At 40.8% G+C, this 23043-nt stretch overlaps 1 protein-coding gene across 1 annotated transcript in view; it reads right to left on the bottom strand.

Annotated features, from left to right (window-relative positions):
• Window positions 1-23043, bottom strand: part of LOC122804857 (solute carrier family 15 member 2-like) — a 1359362-nt gene that overhangs the window by 531304 nt on the left and 805015 nt on the right. The window contains exon 10 of the mRNA XM_044075020.1: window positions 975-1064. Coding sequence (XP_043930955.1) covers window positions 975-1064 — 90 coding nt within the window. The remainder of the gene's footprint in view (window positions 1-974; window positions 1065-23043) is intronic.

Below are 23043 nucleotides of genomic sequence, written 5' to 3'. Positions count from 1 at the left end.
ATTATGTCCACAACATTTTTACCATGGCAGCTGCAGTTTATCCTTGAGTAGCACATATCGTGCTGCAGATTTGGACATTTGTGCTGGCCTGTGGCTGTGTGTCTCTCTTACATTAGCACCAAAGTACTCTGAGCACATCTGGTCAGACAAACACAGCTTACTATGAACCATACAACTGACAAAAATATAGACTAGATGCCTCTCATTCTGACTTTGATAGGTAGTGTGAATTTGATTTCCAGTACCCTTCCTCAGCAATAAGGCAGAAGACGATATGAAGTACTAATAAAGGCATAATCTGCTAGGACTGCAAGTGTCAGCTGTCTAGACAGACAGGAAATTAGACCAGACAGACAAAAACCTCATACCTTTTGGCAGAGGCTACAAGATGCTCAACTGAACACATGGATGGCATAGCAGTTCATAAAAGCAACTTTTAGCGAACTGTATTTTAACAAGCATATTTATTCAAAAACTGGCAGTATTAATGTTCAAAAAGAATGTTTTGCCTTTCTCTCAGAGACAGAAAAGCACTTCAGCTATGCTAAAAAATAGAAATATTTGTTTTTCTTTGAGTTGTGCCATACTCAGAGTTTGCTAATATAAATGACTGGGGTGTAAGTAAAGCCCCATATAGGAAATGTGGGGAAGGGACAAAGATAAGCTATGTTTTAATGAAAAGGACAAAGATAAACTATGTTTCAATTAATGTCCCTAATGTGGTGATAAAACATCTTTTGACACATGTCCATGTTATAAATAGCTTTAAATATTTTGTTGCATTTTAAATAACGGCCCTTCTTTTAATTAACTATGAACAACCCTAGTGGGCTAAGCAAACTATAGTGCTCTTTTTTTCATATTTAGTATTTTTGTACGCAGTAACTTATAATAGCTCCAGATAATAAAAAAAAATGCACATTTCTTCTGTCATGAACTGCCAGATTTGTATTTATTTAACACCACAGATTTACCTGTTGATCAAAGAGAGCCCAGAACATTGGCAATGGAATGAACAGGAACAGAACTCGTGTTACCATCTTAATTTCTTTAATAAGCTGTTTCTGTAGGTTAAAACAAAATGAAATTAATATTCAGAGTTGGGTATAAATTTACATTTTGTCTGTTACAAAAATATGACATAATTTTTTAGCTCCAGTTTAACGAAAAGCATAAACAATGAGTTTCCTATTTAGGTTTTACTAGTCAAAATGCACTTCTGTGAACTTCCCTTAAATACAAACAACCAAGCTGAAGAGAATAGCATATTCTTAAGAATATATAAAAGAAGTTTATCTGTACTTAATGTTTCACATGACCATTTTACTAAATAAGTGTTAATGCATTACTGAATACCTTTCACATATACTACACTATTTATTGGAAAAATAATTTTCAAATATACATTTCTGACCCTTTCAAGTTCAAAAGAATTTTAATACTGTGATGGCAGAGCAGAACATAGCTACCTAAATGATGGTTGTTTAGCCATGGTGGTGCTGTGGTAGCTTTGTTGCCTCACAGTAAGACGCTGTTCGGTTCAATTCTCAGCTAGAGTGTCTTCTGTGTGGAGACATGCGTGAATGGGCATTCCTTCGTTGAAGGTTGTGCATCAGAGCTGGCAACTCGGTACATAAAAATCTTCTGCCAATCATTAGTGGACCGGAGTTCCGCTGTGGCATCCCCTAACCGAGAAAAAGCCGAAAGACACAAACAAACTTTCATTTATGGGATACACTTGACCACAGCAGACAGATGGCATTTAAACAACATTTATTTTTGTTTTAACAGTGGTAGAATGAAACACCGAGCTTATTAATGACCTTAGAGACCAGGTATATCTTGCAGTTTTCTGTAATATACACACTAAATCTAGGATGTGACAGTAATCATTAATACTATACCTTCTGTGGCAAGCCAGGTAAAATATGTCAGCCACTTTGCAGCTCCTCCTAATTGGCTTTATATTATCTGCAACTAAGGGCACTGACATTGTGCCTTTATAGAGTGGCTAGTGATGTAAAGTAAGGCAAAGCAAGACAACTACTGAATATGTAAACTAGACACTGGAATGATGATCCGTATGCCTGCAGAAGGTAATCAGTCAGTGACATTAAACTACAATCAACGCCAGGGCCCAAGCAAACTGTAGTCATGAAAAAGGTTAGCATAAAAATGCAGTCTTGCCAGGAACTGCAAATACTCAAGAGCCTAAAAATAGCATCAGACATAATATTACACAAGATACACTTCCTCTTTCAGCTTTTCCCTTTTAGGGGTCGCCACAGTGGATCACCTGTCTGCTCATGATTGGAAGTGGTGTTTTACAGTGTCAAGTTGCCAGCCTGGCAGCCAACCTTCCACAGAAGGCTCTCACACTCATGCCTAGGACCAATTTAGAGCTCCCAATCCAGCTACAGCATAAGACATTTTTCTTGTGTTGTTGGGAACAAAGATTTCTTGAGGGTAAGGGGCAATACTTAGAACAGAGGACATAGAAAACTGTTATTTGTACTATTTCCATTTGACTTTGCTTACTGTCCATCCTTTCTCTTATCATGTTCCTGTTTTCTTTAGAAATGTTAATTCCTATGGTGACATCCAGCTTCATTTTTTTAATTCTCCTTTCTTGTTTTGCCTGTTGTCTCAGAAAAGCTAATAAAATGTTATATTAAGTTATCTTTGTAAGTTATGGCAGGGAACATTATGCAATAGTCACAGAAGTTCTCCTATTAGCCTTTAGGTAACTGTTGATTTCATACCATCAGTACGGATACATTGTCCACGTTGTCTAACAGTACTTGGTCCCAGAACAATCACTGCAGGTTACAAGTCAGCTTCAAAGCAAATAAAACACACAACTGTTTTTCATTTTTTTTTTTTTAATCTTGACTCAGCTGATAATCAGCAGTGTCAGAAAAATAATCTCTGGTCAAGTGACTAGTCATGGAGTATGGGATCAAGCAACATACAACCAAGCTTTCTTAGTGGGAGGTGTGGGGATCATAACATCACGTATGTTGACTTACTGATTCCAAATGGACACACGAGAAAATTAACTTACATAAATTAACCTGCTGGTTGGAATCACCATGACCTAGCAGAACAGTCTACATATCTGGTCAACTCATGATATTATACTGGATCTGCTATGGAAATAGGTAAAAAAATATTTTTATTTCTAGACCTCTACCAGCTCCCACCTCTGATACCCCACTCTCCCACTATACCAGTGTCAGTTAAACACACCAGTTTTGCTGTTCAGAGGCAGAAGAAAACATTCAAGGATGGCAGAAGGACAATCGCAAGGCCCTGAGATGCAACTGAGATAAAAGAACGAGTAAAACAGATGCAGCTGTGGTGATTGACCTATATCAGTGAGTTCATAAGGAATGCAGTTTGTTACACTAGTGTGAGGTATAGCTTTGAGATTGTGTTACCACACTAAGGCAGAACATACTACTCCCTTACATTCACTGCTGCAGTATTCTTTACATTTGGGATTCCCTGCTGTGGAAGCACGTCTTCCGGCCAGTATACCAAAGACTTCCTGTTGCTTTTAAAGGTAAGCCTGAACATCACACAAATGATCCTTGTGTAACTTACGGCATAAAGGTGAGGTTAAGGCCTACCATAAACTGACCTTCTTTGTTGCTGGTCTGAATACATCTTTTCATGGTTGTTTTTTTTTACTTCCGTCCATTTTGCTAGTTGAATGCATTTACCGACACCTGTTTGCATTGCAGATAAGTGCCCCATTGGGGTTTATTGTTTTTTCTTGATATTTTGAGATCTTTGGGGTTAATGTCATCCAGGAAGGGTAACTGCCAGTGTCAGAAACAGATTCCCCATAAAGACACCACGATAAGTGTCATTTTTGTCTAGGAGCTTCTCATGACTATACATCTTGTTCTATTTGTCAGGCGTTCATTTTGAGAACCCTTCACAGTAGACTTTCTTCCCTTTGCTTGTATCTTGAGAACCAGCATCTTAAGCTTCTTGCTAAATATATACAATATAAGGAATCTCCTGTCCTAAGGGTCAGCTGTTAGGGAAGAAGAAGGTGAAAAAGGTATGACCAGAATCTTCCACTGTCCAGCCTCTCCCAGGTATTTCTCCTGAGGTTGTTACAAACCCAGAGGCTCACCCCGCTGTGTTGTTGGATTTCTCTACCGCAACCATGTTGGAGGTCGGTGAGATTCTAACTGGCAACATGTCTGAAGAGGCTTTGCAGGCATCTGTGTTGGATGCTCAGGGGGAACCACGGTTGATTTTTTTTCCTGAGGTGCCTAGGGGAATTCCTCAGATTTTAGTTGGGGAAGAAGTTCCTTCTATGGTTCTCAACTACCATCCTAGGTCTGAGCCTTCTCACTTTTTTGGAGGGGAAGTTCCCTTAAAAAAGAAACAAAAAATTAAACATGTTTCTTCTGCTCCTAGAGATCCTCAAAGTGAATGGCAGGCTTTCACTTGGGGCTATTTACTGCTTTAATGTCTTTAAAGCCTGCTCTAGGGGTTTCAGTTCCCGCACCTCATTGTTCCTCTACTCCCCTTAAACAACCTAGAGAACAGGATGTTTCTGAGAATGAGTCAGGTTCTGTTGACAAATCCCTGACTTATTCTACTCAAATGCCTTCTCCTTCGGACTATGGGTCAGAGGAGGAGGAATATATTAGTCCTGATGCTTCTTTTGTGGAAATTTCCTTTGGGGACACACTCTCTAGGATGATGGATTTTTTAAGTGGGATTGTGCTCAGGTCCCTGATATCCATAGGAGGTACTATGAGTTGCAGATGGAATCTCCTAAACCCGTGGATGTTCCTCTTGTTTTGGTTGCTTTGCTGGATGCTTTTTCCAATGCCTCTCATGCACCTGATTGTCAGCCCCTGCTTCCAAGAAGCCTGATAGGTCTTATAGGGTGCCTGATGATTGTTTCTTTTTGTATAAATGTTCTGCTGCTGACCCTTCTGTAGTCTTTGTAGTTTCTGATAAGCCATCTCAATTGCTTCCTTCACCAAGTTATTGCCTTCTGACAAAGACAGCAGAACTATGGAAAGCCTGGACGGTTTACACTTCTGCTACCCTAGGTTTTAGGGCTAATAATTATCAAACCCATATGTCTAGGTATGTGTTGGCTCTTCTCTCTCAGACTTGTCAACTTATTTCTGATTTTCCTGAATCAGAGGTTAAAACTTCTCTTCTTTCCTTGCTAGGGACTTCCTCTCAAATCATTCATTATTCTATTAAATGTAGTTATGATGTGGCAGATTCCTGTTCTAGGGCTGCTATTTTTGGTTCAGTGATTAGGAGATTTTCTTGGCTTAGGCTCTAGCCTCTACCTGATGATATTAAAGTTAAGTTGATGGATGCTCCCCTGGACTCTAAACTTTTGTTTGGGGAAGTTGCTGCTGGTTTGTTAAAGTCCCTTTAGGATAAGGGTAAGGCTTTTCAGGAACTTAAACATTTATTTGTTTCTCCAGTGCCTACATTTCAGAAAAACTATCCTGCTAAGCCTGCCTTTGTTTGTAGACATTCACGTCCTTCTACTAAAGGCAAGAAGAGTGGCAAATGGGCTCCTCCTGCTAAGGCTACTCAGTTTTCAGGGTTTCCGAAGTCTTCCTTTCCAGACAAACCAGGTGCTGTATGACTATCCATCTCTCCCAGCCACATTCCACTTCCTCTTCACTTTTTTTTTGTCTTCCTACTTGGCTTCAGATAACTCAAGATTCTTGGGTTCCATCGATCATTCATCAGGGGTACTTCAAGGTGTGGAAATCCCACCCTCCTTTTATGGGCATTCCTCAATATCCTCAGGAACAACACCCACTTATCCCAGAGGTTCTTCAAGCTGTCTTAACTCAGGGTACTGTTCAAGAGGTGCCTGTGTCCCAAAGGGGGAAACAGTTCTACTCCAGACTGTTTCTAGTGCCAAGAAAAGATGGCACTTGGAGACCTAGCAAAGACCTCTATCATCTAAACACTTTTTTAAAAGTGCCTTCCTTTTGGATTTTGTCTCTTTAGATTCTGTTTCCTCTCTTGCTCCCTCAAGCCTATATGGTGTCTCTGAACCTCAAACATGCTTACCTCCATATTCTGATCCATCGTGTTTTCAGGAATTTTTTATGTTTCTCTGTTTCTTCACCAAATGCCTTGCTCCTGTGATTGTTTATTGCAGACTTCAAGGGATCCACATATTTGCTTATTTAGATGACCTGTTGATTCAGGTGTCCTCTCCAGAGACTCTTTTGCAAAATCTTCCTTTTGCCATTTCCCTTCTTCAGAGCCTGAGGTTCACAATAAATTTCAAAAAGTCTTCACTGACTCCTTGCCAGGATCATGTTTTTCAAGGATGCAGGATTCAGTTGTTGCCTATGATTGCATTCCTGCCCCCTCCAAAGGCTTTAACTCTCATTTATTTCTTTCAAACTCTTCTTCTTCTGTCTTCCATTACTGCCAGGGAATTTTCTGAGAGTTCTGGGTTTCATGGCATCCACCATTCTGATGCTCCCTCTGGCCAAACTTTACATGAGAAAGTTTCAGTGGTTTCTGAAGTCAATGTGGCTTCAACATGCATATCCTCTAGGCTATGTAGTTCCTATTCTTCTTTGTCTCAAACAGGAACTTCACTGGTGGATTCAGCAGTTGTCTCTGAACCCAGGGATCCCTTTCCGCCCCCCTCTTCCCTTTCAAGAAGTGTTCACAGATGCTTCAGACATGGGTTGGGGGGCAACCTTTGGCTCCCTAAAGGTACAGAGGGTGTGGCTGCCTCACCAGCAGAAAGAGCACATCGATGTTAAAGAAATGAGAGCTCTTCTGTTGGCCCTTCAAGCCTTTCATTCCCTTTTTTCTCCAGGGCCTTTCAAGGTTTCACAGATAATACCACAGTGATGTGGTACATCAAGAAACAGGGAGGAATGAGATCTTACTTTATTTGCCGGTTGGCACTTTTGGTATGGGATCTTGCTGTCAAGTATCAAGTGACTCTTCAGGTAGCTTTTATCCCTTCCAGTCAGAATGTTTTGGCAGACACTGTCAGCAGGTCCTTAACTCAGTCCCATGAATGGATGCTTCACATGGATGTGTTTCTGGACATTTCTCACCAGTGGGGTACTCCTTAAGTGGATCTTTTTGCCTCCCATCTGAACTGTTTTGTGCCAGAGTCCTAGGTCCTCTTATATAGAAGGTGGATGGACCCTCTCTCATATTCTTGGAAGGGGATGTTTCTTTATGCATTCCCTCTCCTTCCTCTCATTCTGAAAGCCTTGTTCAAAATTCAACAGGATGCTCCCAAAATCTTGTTGGTGACTCTTTTGAATACAACAGCACTGGTTCCCTCTACTTCTGCATCTAGCCAGCGGCAATCGTCACAAGTTACCTCAAAGGGTGCATCTAATCACACAAGACAAAGGATCTCTCATCCATCCCCACCTGTCTACTCTTCAACTGACACTGTGGGTGACAGGATTTTGATTCCTCATAGATACCTTTTTTCTGAGGATGTGCTGCAAGCCCTGCAGGAGGCTAGAAAATCTACTACAAGGAAATCCTTCTTATCCAAATGGAAGAGATTTTCTATTTGGTGTCAGTCTCATAACCTGAGCCTGCTTACTGCGGATGTTCCTTTGATTCTCTATTTGTGTGAGTTGCTCAATGCTGGTTTGGCCTATTGTTCTATTAAGGCCCACTTATCAGCCATCTCTGCTTGTCTGCCTTTATCTCCTCCTTTAGCTTCTAGATGTGAGGTTAAACAATTTTCAAAGGTGTCCTTAATATTAGACCTCCCAGGAAGCCTGTTCCACCTTATTTGGATCTTAATTTTGTTTTGGAGAAGTTGACTCAGGCTCCTTTTGACCCTACTGTTTCAGCTTTCTTGCAGCATTGTTCTTGGAAGACTGTTCTGTGTTGGCTCTTACTTCTGTCAGATGGGTGTCTGATTTGCAGGTCCTCATAGCTTGTCCTCCTTTTTTGATTCTTCATGAGGACAGTGTGTCCTTATGCACTAATCCTTCTTTTATGCCTGAGGTAGTTAATGAGCTTTTCTTTAATCAGTCTATTAATTTGCCTACTTTTTCCCCCTCTCTGCAGTCTGACAGTGAGAGGGTGCCGCATACTTTGAATGTGCATAAGCAACTCAGAATTTATTTGGATCAGACTAAGGCTATTCAAAAATCTGATAAGTTGTTTGTTTCTTTTCATTCTAGATCATTAGGTCTAGCTGTATCGAAGCAAATTATTTCTTCTTGGATTTCTAAGGCTATTTCCTTTTGTTACACCTTTCTTGGCAAGAGCCTTCCTTTTTCAGTCAAGGCTTATTATACTGGTGCTTTTTTCAAGGGCTTAGATACTAATTCTATTCTTGAAGCAGTTACCCGGTCTTCTGTGCATATCTTTACTAAGCACTACAAGTTGGATGGTATCTCTAGAACTAGGGCTAATTTTTGCTAGTGCCGTTCTCCATGGCTTTTTAGGGGACTCTTCTTCTCCTTCCTCTTCCCAAATTTCCTCTTGAGGTTTGGCACTCTCCTGAATGCAAACAATTGTGCAGCAGTGAATGTAAGGACATAGTACAGTTGTGTAAAATCTTATCATAATGGTAGCTGTCCTTGCCTTCACTTGCTACAGTATTTGCTCCCTCCCTCCATCCCCCTAGTCCTTTACCTTCCTGGATGTACAAGTTTAGCTCTTGACTTCCTTGGACTGGTGTTCCTACTGGGGCAATCAGTTCTGTTTATGGTAGGCCTAAATGTCACCTTTATGTCCTACGTTATACAAGGATTGTTTGAGTGCTATTCAGGCATACCTTTAAAAGCAACAGGAAATCTTTGGTATACTGGCTGGACAATGGGCTTCCACAGTAGGAAATCCCGATTGTAAAGATACTGCAGCAGTGAAGGCAAGGAATCTACCGTTATTGTAAGATTTTACACAACTGTACTGTTTCTATACACAACACACAAACACATGTGAACAGCCACCAGAAGGCAGCCATTATAAGTAGAAAAATGTCCTGTTTCAAAAAAAAAAAAATACACATTATATCAAAAATATCACTGCAGTTTTAGAGGGAAAAAAAGAAGTTATTGCAAATATTCACAGCAGTTACTTTACAAGAGCAATCAAAGTAATGACAGAAAAATTACAAAGCTGGAAATAAACTAGTCCTAGGAATATGACATGGAATGTAAAACAAACTATCAGCTTCAACAATTTAACACAGGCTCTAAAGCAGATACCATTTTATATTTTGAAGCGAGTTCTGCTTTAAATGTTATACAGTGAGCTGTTCATGCATTCTTCTAGTTTTTATTTTACATGATTTACACTAAATTATTAAAGGGATACACAGTCCAGCAGATGAACTATGACTGCTGTGGTATACTGTATGAAAATCAGCTGACATCGACAGGATTCTTGAAGCTCAATTCAAGATGCCAACAGCGGTAGCAGGAAATTAATAACAGAGCAGTTTATTAGTTTAAGGAGCAAGGCATTTACTTTCTGTTGTTCACAGCAAAGACCTTGCTGGGGGGCTAAAGAATATTATTTACTACATGATCCCAAACTCCCACAAAGTGTTAGAAAACAAGTATAATGTAGTTAACTCCAAGCAGTCAAGCAGGACTTCCTGCTGTCTGTTCACGTGTTTGTAATTTGACTTTAATCGTCATGCTAGGAGTTTCTTAACTGAAGAGACATAGTTTTTGTAGAAGCTCTTATTGGCCCAGTGACAGATAGCAGTGCAGTATGCAGAGGCCTTGCGTTTGAGTCCCAAATGAGAGCTAATACTATTCTTTTACTTCTATGATTCTTATAGTCTGGCGGTTCGCTGTTAAAACATCTGCTGTTAACTTCATAGATGGAGTTCAGAATAGCAAGGGTGGTGAGGCAAGGCATTAAAGAAAATCATGGAAAAATGTAGTCATCAATCAATTGCAGCTGAAATGTAGCACCAGTACATGGCAGCTCATTAGATGAAACTAGGATTGAGTGTTGTTCCCATAAACAAACCCATCAATAATAAGAAATTGTTGCCTCTAGTGAAAACATTAGGAAAAGTTCCTCCAAAGCCCCTGCAATTCCAATTGTGCTAACTCCAAGTTGGCATGACCTAATGGAGTATTTCCTTACCCCAATGTTGTGAGACCTCATGCTTAGTATATTTAATTCTTGTAACTGTAAAAGAACGAGGTTAGTTCCATCTGATGACATGGTACTCATAGATAGGGCTGTCAGTGAATTGTGAAGTTTCTATCTACCACAGGTTACGTATGAAAAAAAAATGGGTACTTACATATTATTGCAACCATAATTCTGAAGTGGCATATTTCATTATGTTTTTGGTGAAAACACTTATCTTAACCTTAAAACTGATGTGTATACAACTAAGTAGTAGTATATCACAGTGGGTATGAGGCAGGAAGATGAAAAATGGTCAAACTTTTTACTCCTGTGTGGCATGGCTCATTGATTCTGTTAACTCCGCAGTGCTGCACTGCATTACAAATCCTGCATTCCTCATTGCAACCTTAGCAAAGGGAAGTTACTCAGGAATATTTTGTCTAACTTTTTATGGGCACTAATCATCAAAGGCAAAGGTGCCTGGAAGGAAAAGTGAGTAACAGGCAGTGATTCCTTAGGGACCACAGCCTTTCTCCCCAGTGGAACTCCTGTGCCAGTGGTGTTAAACATTATCCTGCTTCACACAGATACTACTGTTCATCAGAAGTTGTTTACTCCCAACAGCCACTTACACTATTAACAAGAGGTGCTGTAAAAGCTGAAAGATTCACAGAAATGTGTCCCAAATTTAACAATCAGACATTCCACTGTCAGCATGTAAAGGGCTTTGAAATGGGCTGCTTGTGTTGTTGGGAATGTGGTAATTTTCATCCATCGTAACATTAACAATGAGTCAGAAGCAGCAGTCGTGTGTATAAGTCGGGAAAGGATGCTCCCCAGGGAGAGGAATTCTGCTGTTATTCATTTTCCTATGTGAAAAATAATCTGACAGAATAATAGTTAAGAGTTTACACACCCCTTCTTAGGTTACCAGACATTGTTTCACGAAAACATTACAAATCATGACAGGTTAGTAATTTGGTTGCGATAATATGTACGTACCAAAAAATGTTATCAGTTCCCTGACACTTGCTAGGTATATACTCTGCATTCACTGGTACTCTTTGCCTTACTGAAATACCTGAAAAACAGACTTTTTCAGTTTGTGAGGTTTCAACTGATTTTATAATCCATCCTTTCTCCTTGTATGACACATTTGTAATGCCTGGCTGGGACTACATTTAAGAATATCAATAATGTTAGATGCCCTACCATGATAATGTCTACTCTGAAGGAAAGACCAATGCTTTTTGGGCGTGATTACTGATGCTGCCTTCAGTTTATGTAGTAAGAGAAACAACCTAACAATGTGCCATTTGCATGTTCCCCCTACATTATATGTGTGTGCTGTACATAAAGCATCACAACATGTAAAGATACAGCATTGACCATGTGATAGTTAGTTTCTGATGGTCACACAAGAAGGGGTTAAGGATTCAGAAAATGTGATTTTTTTCCCTTAAATGGTAGTTACTTGACAAATTTACTTGTTTATCAACTACAGAGAAACTACTTGTGAACAAACAAGTCAAAACATATTATGCCATTTCCTGCTTTGTGGCCCATCCCTTTCCCTGGAACACAAGGAAATCTCCTATAATAGAAAAGTAATTTGTGTCATATTTAAATATAATAACCCCCACGAGCTAAAAGCAGACTTTTTTTAAAATTATGCCTCCTTTTCTCCTGAACACACAATTGTTAGTTTTTTTTGGGGGGGTGAGGGGAGGGACAACTAATAAATCGTAGGTCCATTGTCTTTCTGCTGTACTTTTCTTTGCCCATTCTGCTTGCAAGTCTGTAGAGCACACCACAAAGCAGCGATATTGGTAGCTACATGCCAAGCTGACATCTTCAATATAAAAAGAGAGGGAGGATGAATCTACTTTGCCAAAGGCAGATTGTCAGAATGATAAATAGTTTAGGCTAGGTAAATTATCTGCATCTAGTATTACGTGTCTGTAACTCACTGAGATAATGAAGCCGCTGCTAATGAAAAAAAAAAAAAACTTACATGAATAAGTGACAGCAGTACAGAGCAACAATATTTTTTTCTAAGGCTTGGTTTTCATGGGTGAGTGCATAGATAGTTAAGCCAAAATGGGAATGCAAGGATTGATGTTACAGTTTCACTAGTTTTATTTTATGAGTGTAGCAGTCCTTTTAAGTTTATTGCAGGCACTGTAGTAACAGACTCTGAATGAGCATCTCCAGTAGCACCGAGTGACAAAGCTCTGACTACGATCTGGTGACGTAATTTCAATTGCTGGCTCAGGCACCTTCTGGAGCTGGTAGAGAACAGAGAAGACTGAATGGGTTGTGCTTGCTTACCTCTGTCATGGGGGAAGGGAGGGGCAAATATATATAGCACACACACCTAATGCAGGCTTGAGAAATGTGCACAAGGTGCTTGTTCTGAGAGGAGAGGTCGTTTGTGTGTTTATGTCACTCATGGAAATAAGTGACAGCCTCACATTATGCCCACTGCATAACCTCCAAGATAATGTTCACTAGGCATGTGTGGGATGTTACATATGCATATAGAAATACCTCTTGTTAGCTGCCTTAATGATGATCCCTCTAAGTCAGCTCTCATCTCTGTAAGGAGACAGAAGAAGTCAACTGGCAAATAGCTCACACAGGGGTTATGTAATGTTATGGACCAACAATGCAAACGGATGCAAACACCAACAGATTCTTGCTACTGTTTGCAGCAATTTCAATAGCATCATTTCATTCCACACTGCCAAAATAATATAAATAATAGGTAGTCTTAAACAGAAGCTGCACAACTATTTAGAGTTTATTATTATTATTATTATTATTACTATTTGCTGTTTTTTTTTGCCCTGATGCCTGTCTACCACCAGCCCTCAAAAATGTTGACCGGTGTTTTGTGGACAGGGTCAGGCATCTCCTGACTTGCACAGCCTCATAAATAAAACATTTTGGACTGATGCAGCCTAGATATTTCAAAGGTATTACCCAGAAGTAACAATCCATGGGAATGATAAGGGGACTTTTTAATAATATTGATGTTTTCTGTCTTCCTTTTGGAGAAAGTACACTCAACAAAGTCACATGGAGGGGTAAAAGGGAAATGAGGGAGAAATGAAAGTTGGAGAGTTTAGTGTATAGCCAGATCTTAAATCTGTTTTGTTGTGTTTCATTTCAATATTCTGTCCCATTCTCTCACCATCCAAACATTAAAAATTACAGCACCATACCTCTCAACCTCTTGGGGTAAGAAATCTGGAAAAAGCCATAAATAATGGGGGAATGGGGGGACAAAGGCCCAAAAAGAGGGACAATTTTTAAATATTGCCCTTTCAAACTTAGAAAATTGACAGAATAACAGGTTTTGCATTAGCATGAACTTTATAAAGGATATGAAGTCTAAAACCCAACTTTATATCATTATTTTTTAATTTCAATCCTCAATAATTTGCCAATGATTTGCTAGAAAACCACATTTTTTATAGAAACAGACCAAAATATAAGGCACAAATCTGGACATTTGAGAGGTATGTATAGCACTGACCTTTACAAATCATAGCAGAGCTTCAGAAAGAGGTGCACTTTCTTATTTTTCACAATAGAAGGTTTTTATATACTACACTCTATATAGTTAACAATAGTGAACATTTGTATATGCTTAGTTCCTGTATTTAATAAAGTATGTACTCATTAACAAGTGACTTTATGAGAAACATCATAAATCTAGGAGAAGTAAGACTAAGTTCTAGCACTATGCCTAAATCATAGCAGTCGAGAGGTATGCATGCCACCAGTTGCCCAATATAAAACAAGTCTAGCAACCATTTCCACATAACATTAACTAAATATACTAGTACCACACAAAACGACTAAGCATTTCAGATGGCCTGCTTCTTTCCTTTGAAGATTATACAGCAAACACAGGCTTCAGCCTTTCTTCATGGCTTCATCAAACTTGCTCTGATGAACTAAAGTACAGAATAAAAGTACAAATAAACATTTTATACACTGGAATGTGATACATTTTAACTTTATGTAGCAGTCCCCTGCAGTATTCTAGTGTAGTTACCTGCCACCTGTGTGCCAATGAGGAGCACTTGAGAACAGTTTGCTTGGCACCAAGCTGGGGAGCTATATGGTGGTAGTGTCACAGTCAGTGACATCACAGACCTGCCTGCTGATGATGGGATTTCTTGTAAACTTGAACAGATTTACAGAATGTAATAATGATAAATACAGTTAATGTATTTAAATATATGATCATATCTATGTATCAGTTCCTCAAGGCTGCCTGCCTGGCATTTGATACATCTTACAAGAGTAGAAATTGTGTTGTTGGTGTGCTGATAAAATGTCTACTATTTCTTATAATCATTTCAGAAAGAACAGAGGTACTTTAGAAAGCACAGGGGGAATTTTGGTGACCTGCCACAGACAAATGAATAATGTGCTTTTAAACCATTGCCTACTTATTGTATGAGTAACAACATTGTATGCTGCTGTGTGGATATGCTTGTCAGACTTTATTTTCCCCTCATGTGATTTCTTTCTTTCACCGCTCTGTTACAAATGCATTTCTGCTCTTTATTGACTAGCCAACATATTTCTAACCATAATGAATAAGCGGCCTATTCAATATGTGGTGTGTGTGTGTGTGTGTGTGTGTGTGTGTGTGTGTGTGTAATCCATGCTCTATTAATATATATTACCATCTTATGAGGTGGTGAGATATACTCAAACTCTTACTAACTCTGGAATGTTCTACCATTAAGTATTTGATGACTGTTGTTGTAAGGATAAATACACAATCTGGTAATTCTGAAAAAAAAGGATGAAAGGCCTTTACATATGTTTGCACTAGAAGAATGTAAAACACAAATAACAGCATTGTGTAAATCATTCCGAAAGTTTGGTAATAGATTGTGGCTAACAGAAAATCCTGATTTTTCAATATATGAGGCCCAGTACAATCTCCTACCTCTTTATTTTCCTACTGAATCCTTTATGAGACAAGGGCAGGTGTCTGCAAGCCCATGATGTTATTCTGATGAACACATTAACCTCCTTTCACAACAATAGTAATACTAACAGCCATCTTCCCAATGCTTAAACGTTTGAGACTCAGAAGCAGCATAATGATCTCTAGAAGTGGTACAAGATTTAGCTGCCGTAAGATGACAATGTGGAATAAAAAAGTAATATTGCCACTGGGATGCACAGTGAATACGGTAACTAAGGTGTTCTTTGTAGGATTAAGCTAGGGATAATAGATACATATTCCTTTCTCTTCATCAGAACTACACAAATTAGCAAATAAAATGTAATATACTTGAAGGAAAGTACATGGTTGCAAATACACAAGTCTAGGCAGAACATGATATGAAATAAGTTAAAGTAGAACAGCAAAATGTGTAGGAATAAACAATACATAATGTTTATGAAAAAATAAAATAATACACTGAAATAATATTAAAACGGTATGGGAGATGATTAAGTATACTGCAAATTAAGTTAACATAAATTAAAAGGAAACACTAGTATGGTTTCAACAAACCTTTAAAGCAGTACAAATTACATCTTAGAAATGCCAGTTTGCAATTATAATTCCATACTATTCAATCTGGCCATTACTGGAAAATAATTTATACAAATTTAACCAGGGATAAAGATAGTGCCTGCATCCAGCATAGAGTCTTACTACACTCCTATATGTTGACTACTGCTTGAAAAACAAGTTAATGGCAGGTTATGAGTTCAGCATTGAATTAAGATAAAATAAAACATGGGTTTAAACAAAGGTGCATCACCCATGTTTTACAATGAAGCTTAAATGCATCAAACTAATACATAAACAGCATGTTGTTTAATTTTTTATACAGTATATCAGGGGAGAGGTCATTCCAGTTTGAACTGTTTGCTGGACAAAAGACTGTGCTATTCTGCTGAATGTGGAAAGAAACATACACTTTATTTCATGATGGCAACTTTGTTAGCACATAAAATCATAAGGTTAACAACTGTTATTTGAGTTTAGCTCATATTTTTTAAATTCAGCATACCAACTCCCCTAGACCTGGATCCAGCAACAGGCACCCAAGCAGTTGCCTAGGGCCAGCTGGCCGGGGTGCTGCCACAACATTTAATTTAGACAAATAAAGAAAAAAAAATTGCATTTCTTCTTTAAGTACACACTCTGCATGCACTGAACTTAAGACGTACACACATTTAAATGCTGGGACCTCGTGTGTTCAACATGAGAGTTTTAAGCATGGAAATTTGCTGACAAGCAAGCCATTTCTTTGCCGGAAGAACATGTGTGTGTGTGTGCGTGTGTGCGTGTGTGCGTGTGTGCGTGTGTGTGTGTGTGTGTGTGTGTGTGTGTGTGTGTGTGTGTGTGTGTGTGTGTGTGTGTGTGTGTGTGTGTGCGTATAAAATGCCCTACTTAGGGATGGCATGTTGGTTAATTATTTCAGGCTCAAACCCTGTGCCTTGATTACAGGAGACAAGAGCTTGAATCCTCTACACCAAATACCAAACTGTCATCAACGGATGCATTTTCAACAACTGTTGAATTTCTACGTATTTTCAAGGACTGTTGACTGTCAGTGCATTTTCAAAGAATGTTGAGTTTCATACATTTTGAAGGAATGTTGAGTTTCAGAGCATTTTTAAGGAATGCTGTACTTCAGTGCATTGTAATGTTAAGTTTTAGTGCATTTTTAAGGAATGTTGAGTTTTAAGGAAAGAGAAATGTATTGTTGGTTATGCTAATTATGTTTTCAATGTGTAATTGTTTTGCTTAGCAAATTGCCATCAACAGTATTTTTGTGCAAATTTTAAAGCAGTCATAGTAGCACAACAAGTAGCATACTTGCCTTTGGTGCTGAAACCTGTGGGTTCTACACCTACACGATGTACATAGAGTGCAGATACTGCAGTGCCGCATTTAAGGGGGGATGGGGGTGCTGTATTCTTGAGTGTGTCCTCTAGATGCCTAGTAACTATGAACCTGTTGTCGATTTTGTGATGCCTGTGCCCTGGCCCAGCAATCAAGGAGCCTCAGTCCTCACCACTAAAACCAGAGAGGGTGTCTCATATATGAGGAAAGGATAACAAATACACACAGTAAAGTGCAATTTCCCTTAAGAGCACACAGAGATCACAGTCAGTCCGGGGCTGGTCGCTCCCTTGCTCTCCAGGTCCCCAATACGACTCCCCACTGGCACAGCTACAGGGTCCAGATGTTAGCCTAGCTGGGCAAGATAAAATCTCTAGCACCCTCTCTGTCCAACCAGTGATTTGTGTCCCTGCCCAAATAGTTGACACACACACACACTTTGAGGTAAGAGTTTATACAACCACACAGACACTTCTGGGGAAGGCTGGGACAGGTTCTCCAGCTGTGCCCCTTTTACCCAGACTATATGGTAGTACCCTGCCACCACCCAGCTAATAATTATCAGCTACTCAAATGCCCTTAAAAAGGTGTCCAATTATTACTGTCCAATATTATTATCCAATTGGTAGTATGACTAAACAGCCTCAAGGCTTATTGGAGTGACTTGGTCAGTAATCTCTATGAATATGTAATGTACTCTAGAGCTTAAATTATTTCTGCACAAAACAGCCACAGTTAAAAGGTTTTAAAATAGTTAATAATTAATAATTAAAACCACAAACCAATACTTTCTACTACACAGTGCTAGTCAAAGGTTCAGAGATCACACAGAAATACTTAAAATAATTCAGTAGTACAGTTCTGAAATCACAGAAAACACGTAGTCTAATCTTTCTAGTTCCTAACCATTTCAAAAAGAAAACACAAGTCTAAGATAACTTACATGTGAGCAAGAGGCAGTTCTGTGAGTTGGATGATCAAGACATAAATGCTTCATGCCTAGTGATTCTCCCTGTTTAAATTGAAATTGCAGTTCTGATAAACATTACATCATTCTTTTACTTTCCTGGTGTTCCCAGGCTACACATTAACTGCAATTACATTCTTAACATCTCCCTTTTGTTATCTTGCAGCTGGTCAGGAAACAGAGAAATAAAAATACATTTACATGTTTAAATCTAGCAATTTAACTCTTGCTTAAAACAATAGAAAGAATGTCTTCATCTAGACTGACTGGAGCCAACTTTAGATCAAAGAGTCACAACATGCTTTTACTGGGTCAGTAGAGAGCACTGTTGCCCACATTTTTTGTAACAGCTTTTTTTCATTTAAGACAACAAGCCTGTGATCTACATTATTTTCTTTCACTTAGGAAAACAAGTCTGTAGTTCAACATTCATATTTACAAATGACAGAATTATCTATAAAATTCTATCTGGCTAGGCTGGCAGCCTTCACCCTGCTCTACCAGTCTTAACAACCCCCTCCCCCAGAGAACTCAAGCTAGTTTTTCAAGTGACCCTTGAGAAACTCCGCTTGAGAGGTTAGGTCTGAGTGTACCTCACCCCATTCCCTATCTTGAGACACCATCTGCAATGGCATTGCTAACCCCACTGCGGTGCTGCATTGACATATATGCTTGCAACCCCAGGGTCCATCTTAGCAACTTGGAATTTTGTTGGCTGGCTCTGTTTAACTGTGTTAAGGGGTTGTGATCTGTCATAACAGTGAATTTCCTTCCATATAGATTAGGCTGAAGTTTCTGCAATGTCCACACTATGGCTAGACATTCCTTTTCTACAGCTGCATAGCATTCCTCCCTAGGGTGCAGCCTATGACTGAGATAAACCACTGGGTGCTCTTTCACCTCTGAAGAAATCTGGCTAAGTACAGCCCCCACTCCATGGTTCAAAGCATCCACCTGCACAACAAATTATTTGCTGTAATCTGGACTGGCTAACGCAGGGGGTCTTCCCAAAGCTTCTTTAAGCTTCTGGAATGCCTGCTCACATGCTGGGGTCCACACTACCTTATCTGGCCAGTTCTTCCTTGTCAGGTCTGTGAGGGGTGCAGCTACGGTACTATACCTGGGGACGAACTTTCTGTAGTACCCTGTTGTCCCTAAAAATACCCTCACCTGCTTTTTAGAACAGGTGCAGGCCATGCCTGAATGGCTTCCACTTTGGCAGGTTCTGGCCTTATCTTACCACTCCCCACTCTATGTCATAAGTAGGGGACCTCTGCCATAACCACCTGACATTTGCTCAGCTTAATGGTCAACCCTGCCCTCTGTAGTCTGGCCAGCACCTCCCTGACATGCTGAAGGTGCTCTGGCCAGGAATGGCTGTAGATGGCAATATCATCTAGGTAAACAAGGGCAAACCATCCTGCTAGGATATTATCTACCAGCCTCTGGAAAGTCGCTGGTGCATTCTTCATCCCAAAGGGCATCTTTGTGAACTCATACAAGCCAAACGGAATCACAAAGGCTGATTTCTCTCTAGCACTGGGATTCAAGGGCACCTGCCAGTAACCCTTGGTAAGATCAATGGTTGTAAGATACTTAACCCCACCCAGCTGCTCTAGGGCCTCATTGGTCCTAGGCATGGGGTAAGCATCTGACTCTGTGTGACTAATTTCCTGTAGTCCACACAGAACCTGGTAGTGCCATCTTTCTTTGGCACCAGCAACACTGGGGAGGCCCAGGGACTGTTGGACTCTTGAATCACCCCTAGTTCCAACATCTCCTGTACCTCCTTCCTCAGAGTCTGTTTGACTCTCTCAGGCAGTCTATAAGGGGTCTGCCTAATAGGCCTTTGGGGTCCTGTATCCACCTGGTGCTGCACCAGGTGGGTGCACCCAGGTTTTCCAGTGAACATGTCCCCAAATTCCTTGCAACATTGCTCGGATTTCTCAAACCTGGGTAGGAGATAGCTGCTGGGACATTGTTTCCCCTTCCATTGAGGTGTCAGCCCGAGCCTCACTGAGGAGATCAGTCCCCAGATCTCCCTCAGATTCCTCCTGCAATCCACTGCAAATGCTCAGCACAAGGGCCTCCCTATCATGATAAGGTTTCATCATGTTAACATGGTACAGTTTGTGCCCCTGCCATCTGCCTAGCAGTTTCACCATGTCGTTAACATCACTTATTTTTCTTACCACCTTGTAGGGTCCCTCCCAAGCTGTTTGCAGCTTGTTGTGTCTGACAGGAATGAGAACCATTACCTGCTGCTCCACAGCATACTCTCTAGCTCAAGCATTCCTGTCATACCACACCTTTTTCTGTTGTTGTGTTTCTTCGAGGTTCTCCTGGGCCAAGCCCATGAGTTCCCTGAGCCTTGTCCTGAGGTTTAGGATGTATGCCACAACAGACTCCTTGTGAGACTCGCACTCACCTTCCCACTCATCTTGAATTAAATCTAGAGGTCCCCTCACCCTGTGCCCATATAGCAACTCAAAGGGTGAAAAACCTGTGGATTCCTGAGGAAGCTCTCTGTAAGCAAATAACAGATGGGGCAAATATTTTTCCCACTCCCCATTAAACTGATCGGCAAATGCCCAGAGCATGGACTTGATTGTAGAGTTTAACCTCTCAACAAGACTATTAGTCTGGGAATGGTAGGGGGTGGTCTTCATGTGCTTCACTCCACAGGACTTCCACAAAGAAGCCATCAGGTCTGACATGAAATTGGTACCTCTGTCAGTCAGTATTTCTTTTGGGAAACCTACCCTGCTGAAAATCTCTAACAAACCATTTGCCACCTTCTCTGCTTCAATGGAGGACAAAGCCACTGCCTCAGGGTATCATGTAGCATAATCCACTAGTACTAGGCTATACTTTTTCCCTGTGGAACTTGGGGTACTCAGAGGAACCACAATAACCCTAGCTACCCTCTGAAATGGCTCCTCAATCACAGGCAAAGGCATCAAATGAGCTCTCACCTTGTTTCCTGCCTTTCCTGCCTTTTGGCACTGCTCACAGGTCTTGCAGTACCTTGTTACATCTCTGGAAATTCCAAACCAATAGAAGTTATGCATAATATGCCTCTTTGTACATTTTATGTCCATATGACCTGCAAAGGGAAGATCATGGGCTATGGCTAGAAGCACCAGATGGTAGTCTCTAGGCACTACCAACTGCTGTACTCTCTCACCTTCTAGCCCTCCCTCAGGGGTCCACTCTCTGTATAGTAACCCTTTGTCCCAGTATACAGATTCCCCCTTTCCTTGAGAATCAGGTGCCTTCCTAGCTACCTGCCTCAGGCCTTGCAATTTAGGAGCTGAGCCTGTCTCAACTCTCTCCTTGTAACCCTTCCCAGCTCCCCTTCCACAGGAAGTCTGGCATCAACTGACAGTGATGCCTCACTGTCAGCCTGGGCACTACTACTCACCTCTACCTTAGCAGTCACTCTGGCAAGGGACCATCAGTAACCCCAAGCAGTTGTGGCTCACCTTCAGTCTTACTGCTACAGAGTAGCTCCCTCCCTGAAGTAACCACCTCACCAGTCCTGGCTGCAAGTATGCAGTCTGTCTGGGTCTCCCCCAGGCTGCCAAACCTACATGCTTGTCTCCTAGCCTGACTGGGTGTAACTGCATAAGCACATGGTACTGCCTCATCCAAATCCTTCCCTCTCAGGACATCTGCAGGATGGTAGTTTAGTACCCCCGTTGTCTCAAGACAACCTACTATTGGGATTTTGTCTTTCCCACTTACTGGCTCCCTCGCCTTTTGTTCCCCACATTGCCTCTGTGGACACATGTATGCCACATGGCCCCACTGGCTGCATTCAAAACATTTAACCCTAGCTCCTGGACTTGTACCTGGACTAGTGGCTTCCCTTGCTACTGGCAGATTCTGTTGTGGCAGTCTGTGCTGCCCACCATGGGTTCCTTTAGACCCATGAGCAGTACTGGGGTTCCCCTTCCTGTGCAGGGCTGCCCTGCTTTCCAGGTACAGGTCTCCCTTCTTCCCCAATTCATCTGAAGCAGCACATTGTCTATCAGCTAACCAGATCCTCATGTATTCAGGCAAAGTGCTAAGAGCTTGTTCCCTCACCAAAAGGTCTGCCAGCCCTTCAAAATTGGTGAGCTGACATCCACTCACCAACCTATGGAAATAAGTGCTCAATTCAGCAACATATTCACACACACTTTCATCAGCCTTGCGTCTGTGCTCACAAAACCTTTTCCTATATATTTCAGGTGTTAGCTTAAACGTTCTACAAGACATTTCTTAACAGCAGTATAATCAAAACATGCAACATCAGATATTTTGGACAGAACAGTTACAGCTTTACTATGGAGTAAGGGGGCCAGGAACCATACCCAGAGCCCTTGGTCAACTTCATACTGTTTACATACCCTCTCAAACATATGAATGAAACTATCAAAATTATCCCCTTCTTTAAACTGCAGAAGAAATTTACTGACCTTTTGTACTTCTGGGGTCCAGTTACTCCATTCCCCATTACCTCCATGACTCTGGCGAAGAGTCAGCATCTCCTTCTCATGCTGCCTCTGCTTTTCTTTTTCCTCAGCTTCCAGACGTAACAGTTTCTCATTCTCCTCAGCCTGCAGACATCACAGTCTCTCATTTGCTTCTAATTCCACATGCCTGGCCTCCAACTCAAGTCTCTAGGCCTCCAACTCAAGTCTCTTTAGCTCCAGCTGGATTATTAAGTCCACTGCAGAAAGGTTGAGCTGTCCATTCTCCAAGGGAATTATATCTCCACTGCCAGTCTGATTGTCCTCCTTGCTGCTGTTTTTTGATGCAGCTGTAACCAAGGCTGCAATCAGGTCTGCCTTAGTCAGGTTTCCATGCACCAGTCCCTAGCCTGGCACATCTCTGCCAGCTGGCTCCTTGTCAGCTTTCCATACTCCTCTGTTGACATGCTGCCTGCTCACCCTGACTAACCAAGCTAACAAAATAAATAAAACAATTGTGATCTGAACTCTGAGTATTTACTGTGTTGCTGTTTTAGAGTACAAAACACCTTCAAAGCTCACTGTACACAAGTTACAGCATTCACTCT

This window comes from Protopterus annectens, chromosome 6.part0 (assembly GCF_019279795.1).
Source record: "Protopterus annectens isolate FY-2018-M chromosome 6.part0, PAN1.0, whole genome shotgun sequence".
Taxonomy (NCBI): Eukaryota; Metazoa; Chordata; order Ceratodontiformes; family Protopteridae; genus Protopterus; species Protopterus annectens.
The sequence above is the reverse complement of the archived record's forward strand: the minus strand, read 5'-3'. Positions and strand labels throughout refer to the sequence as shown.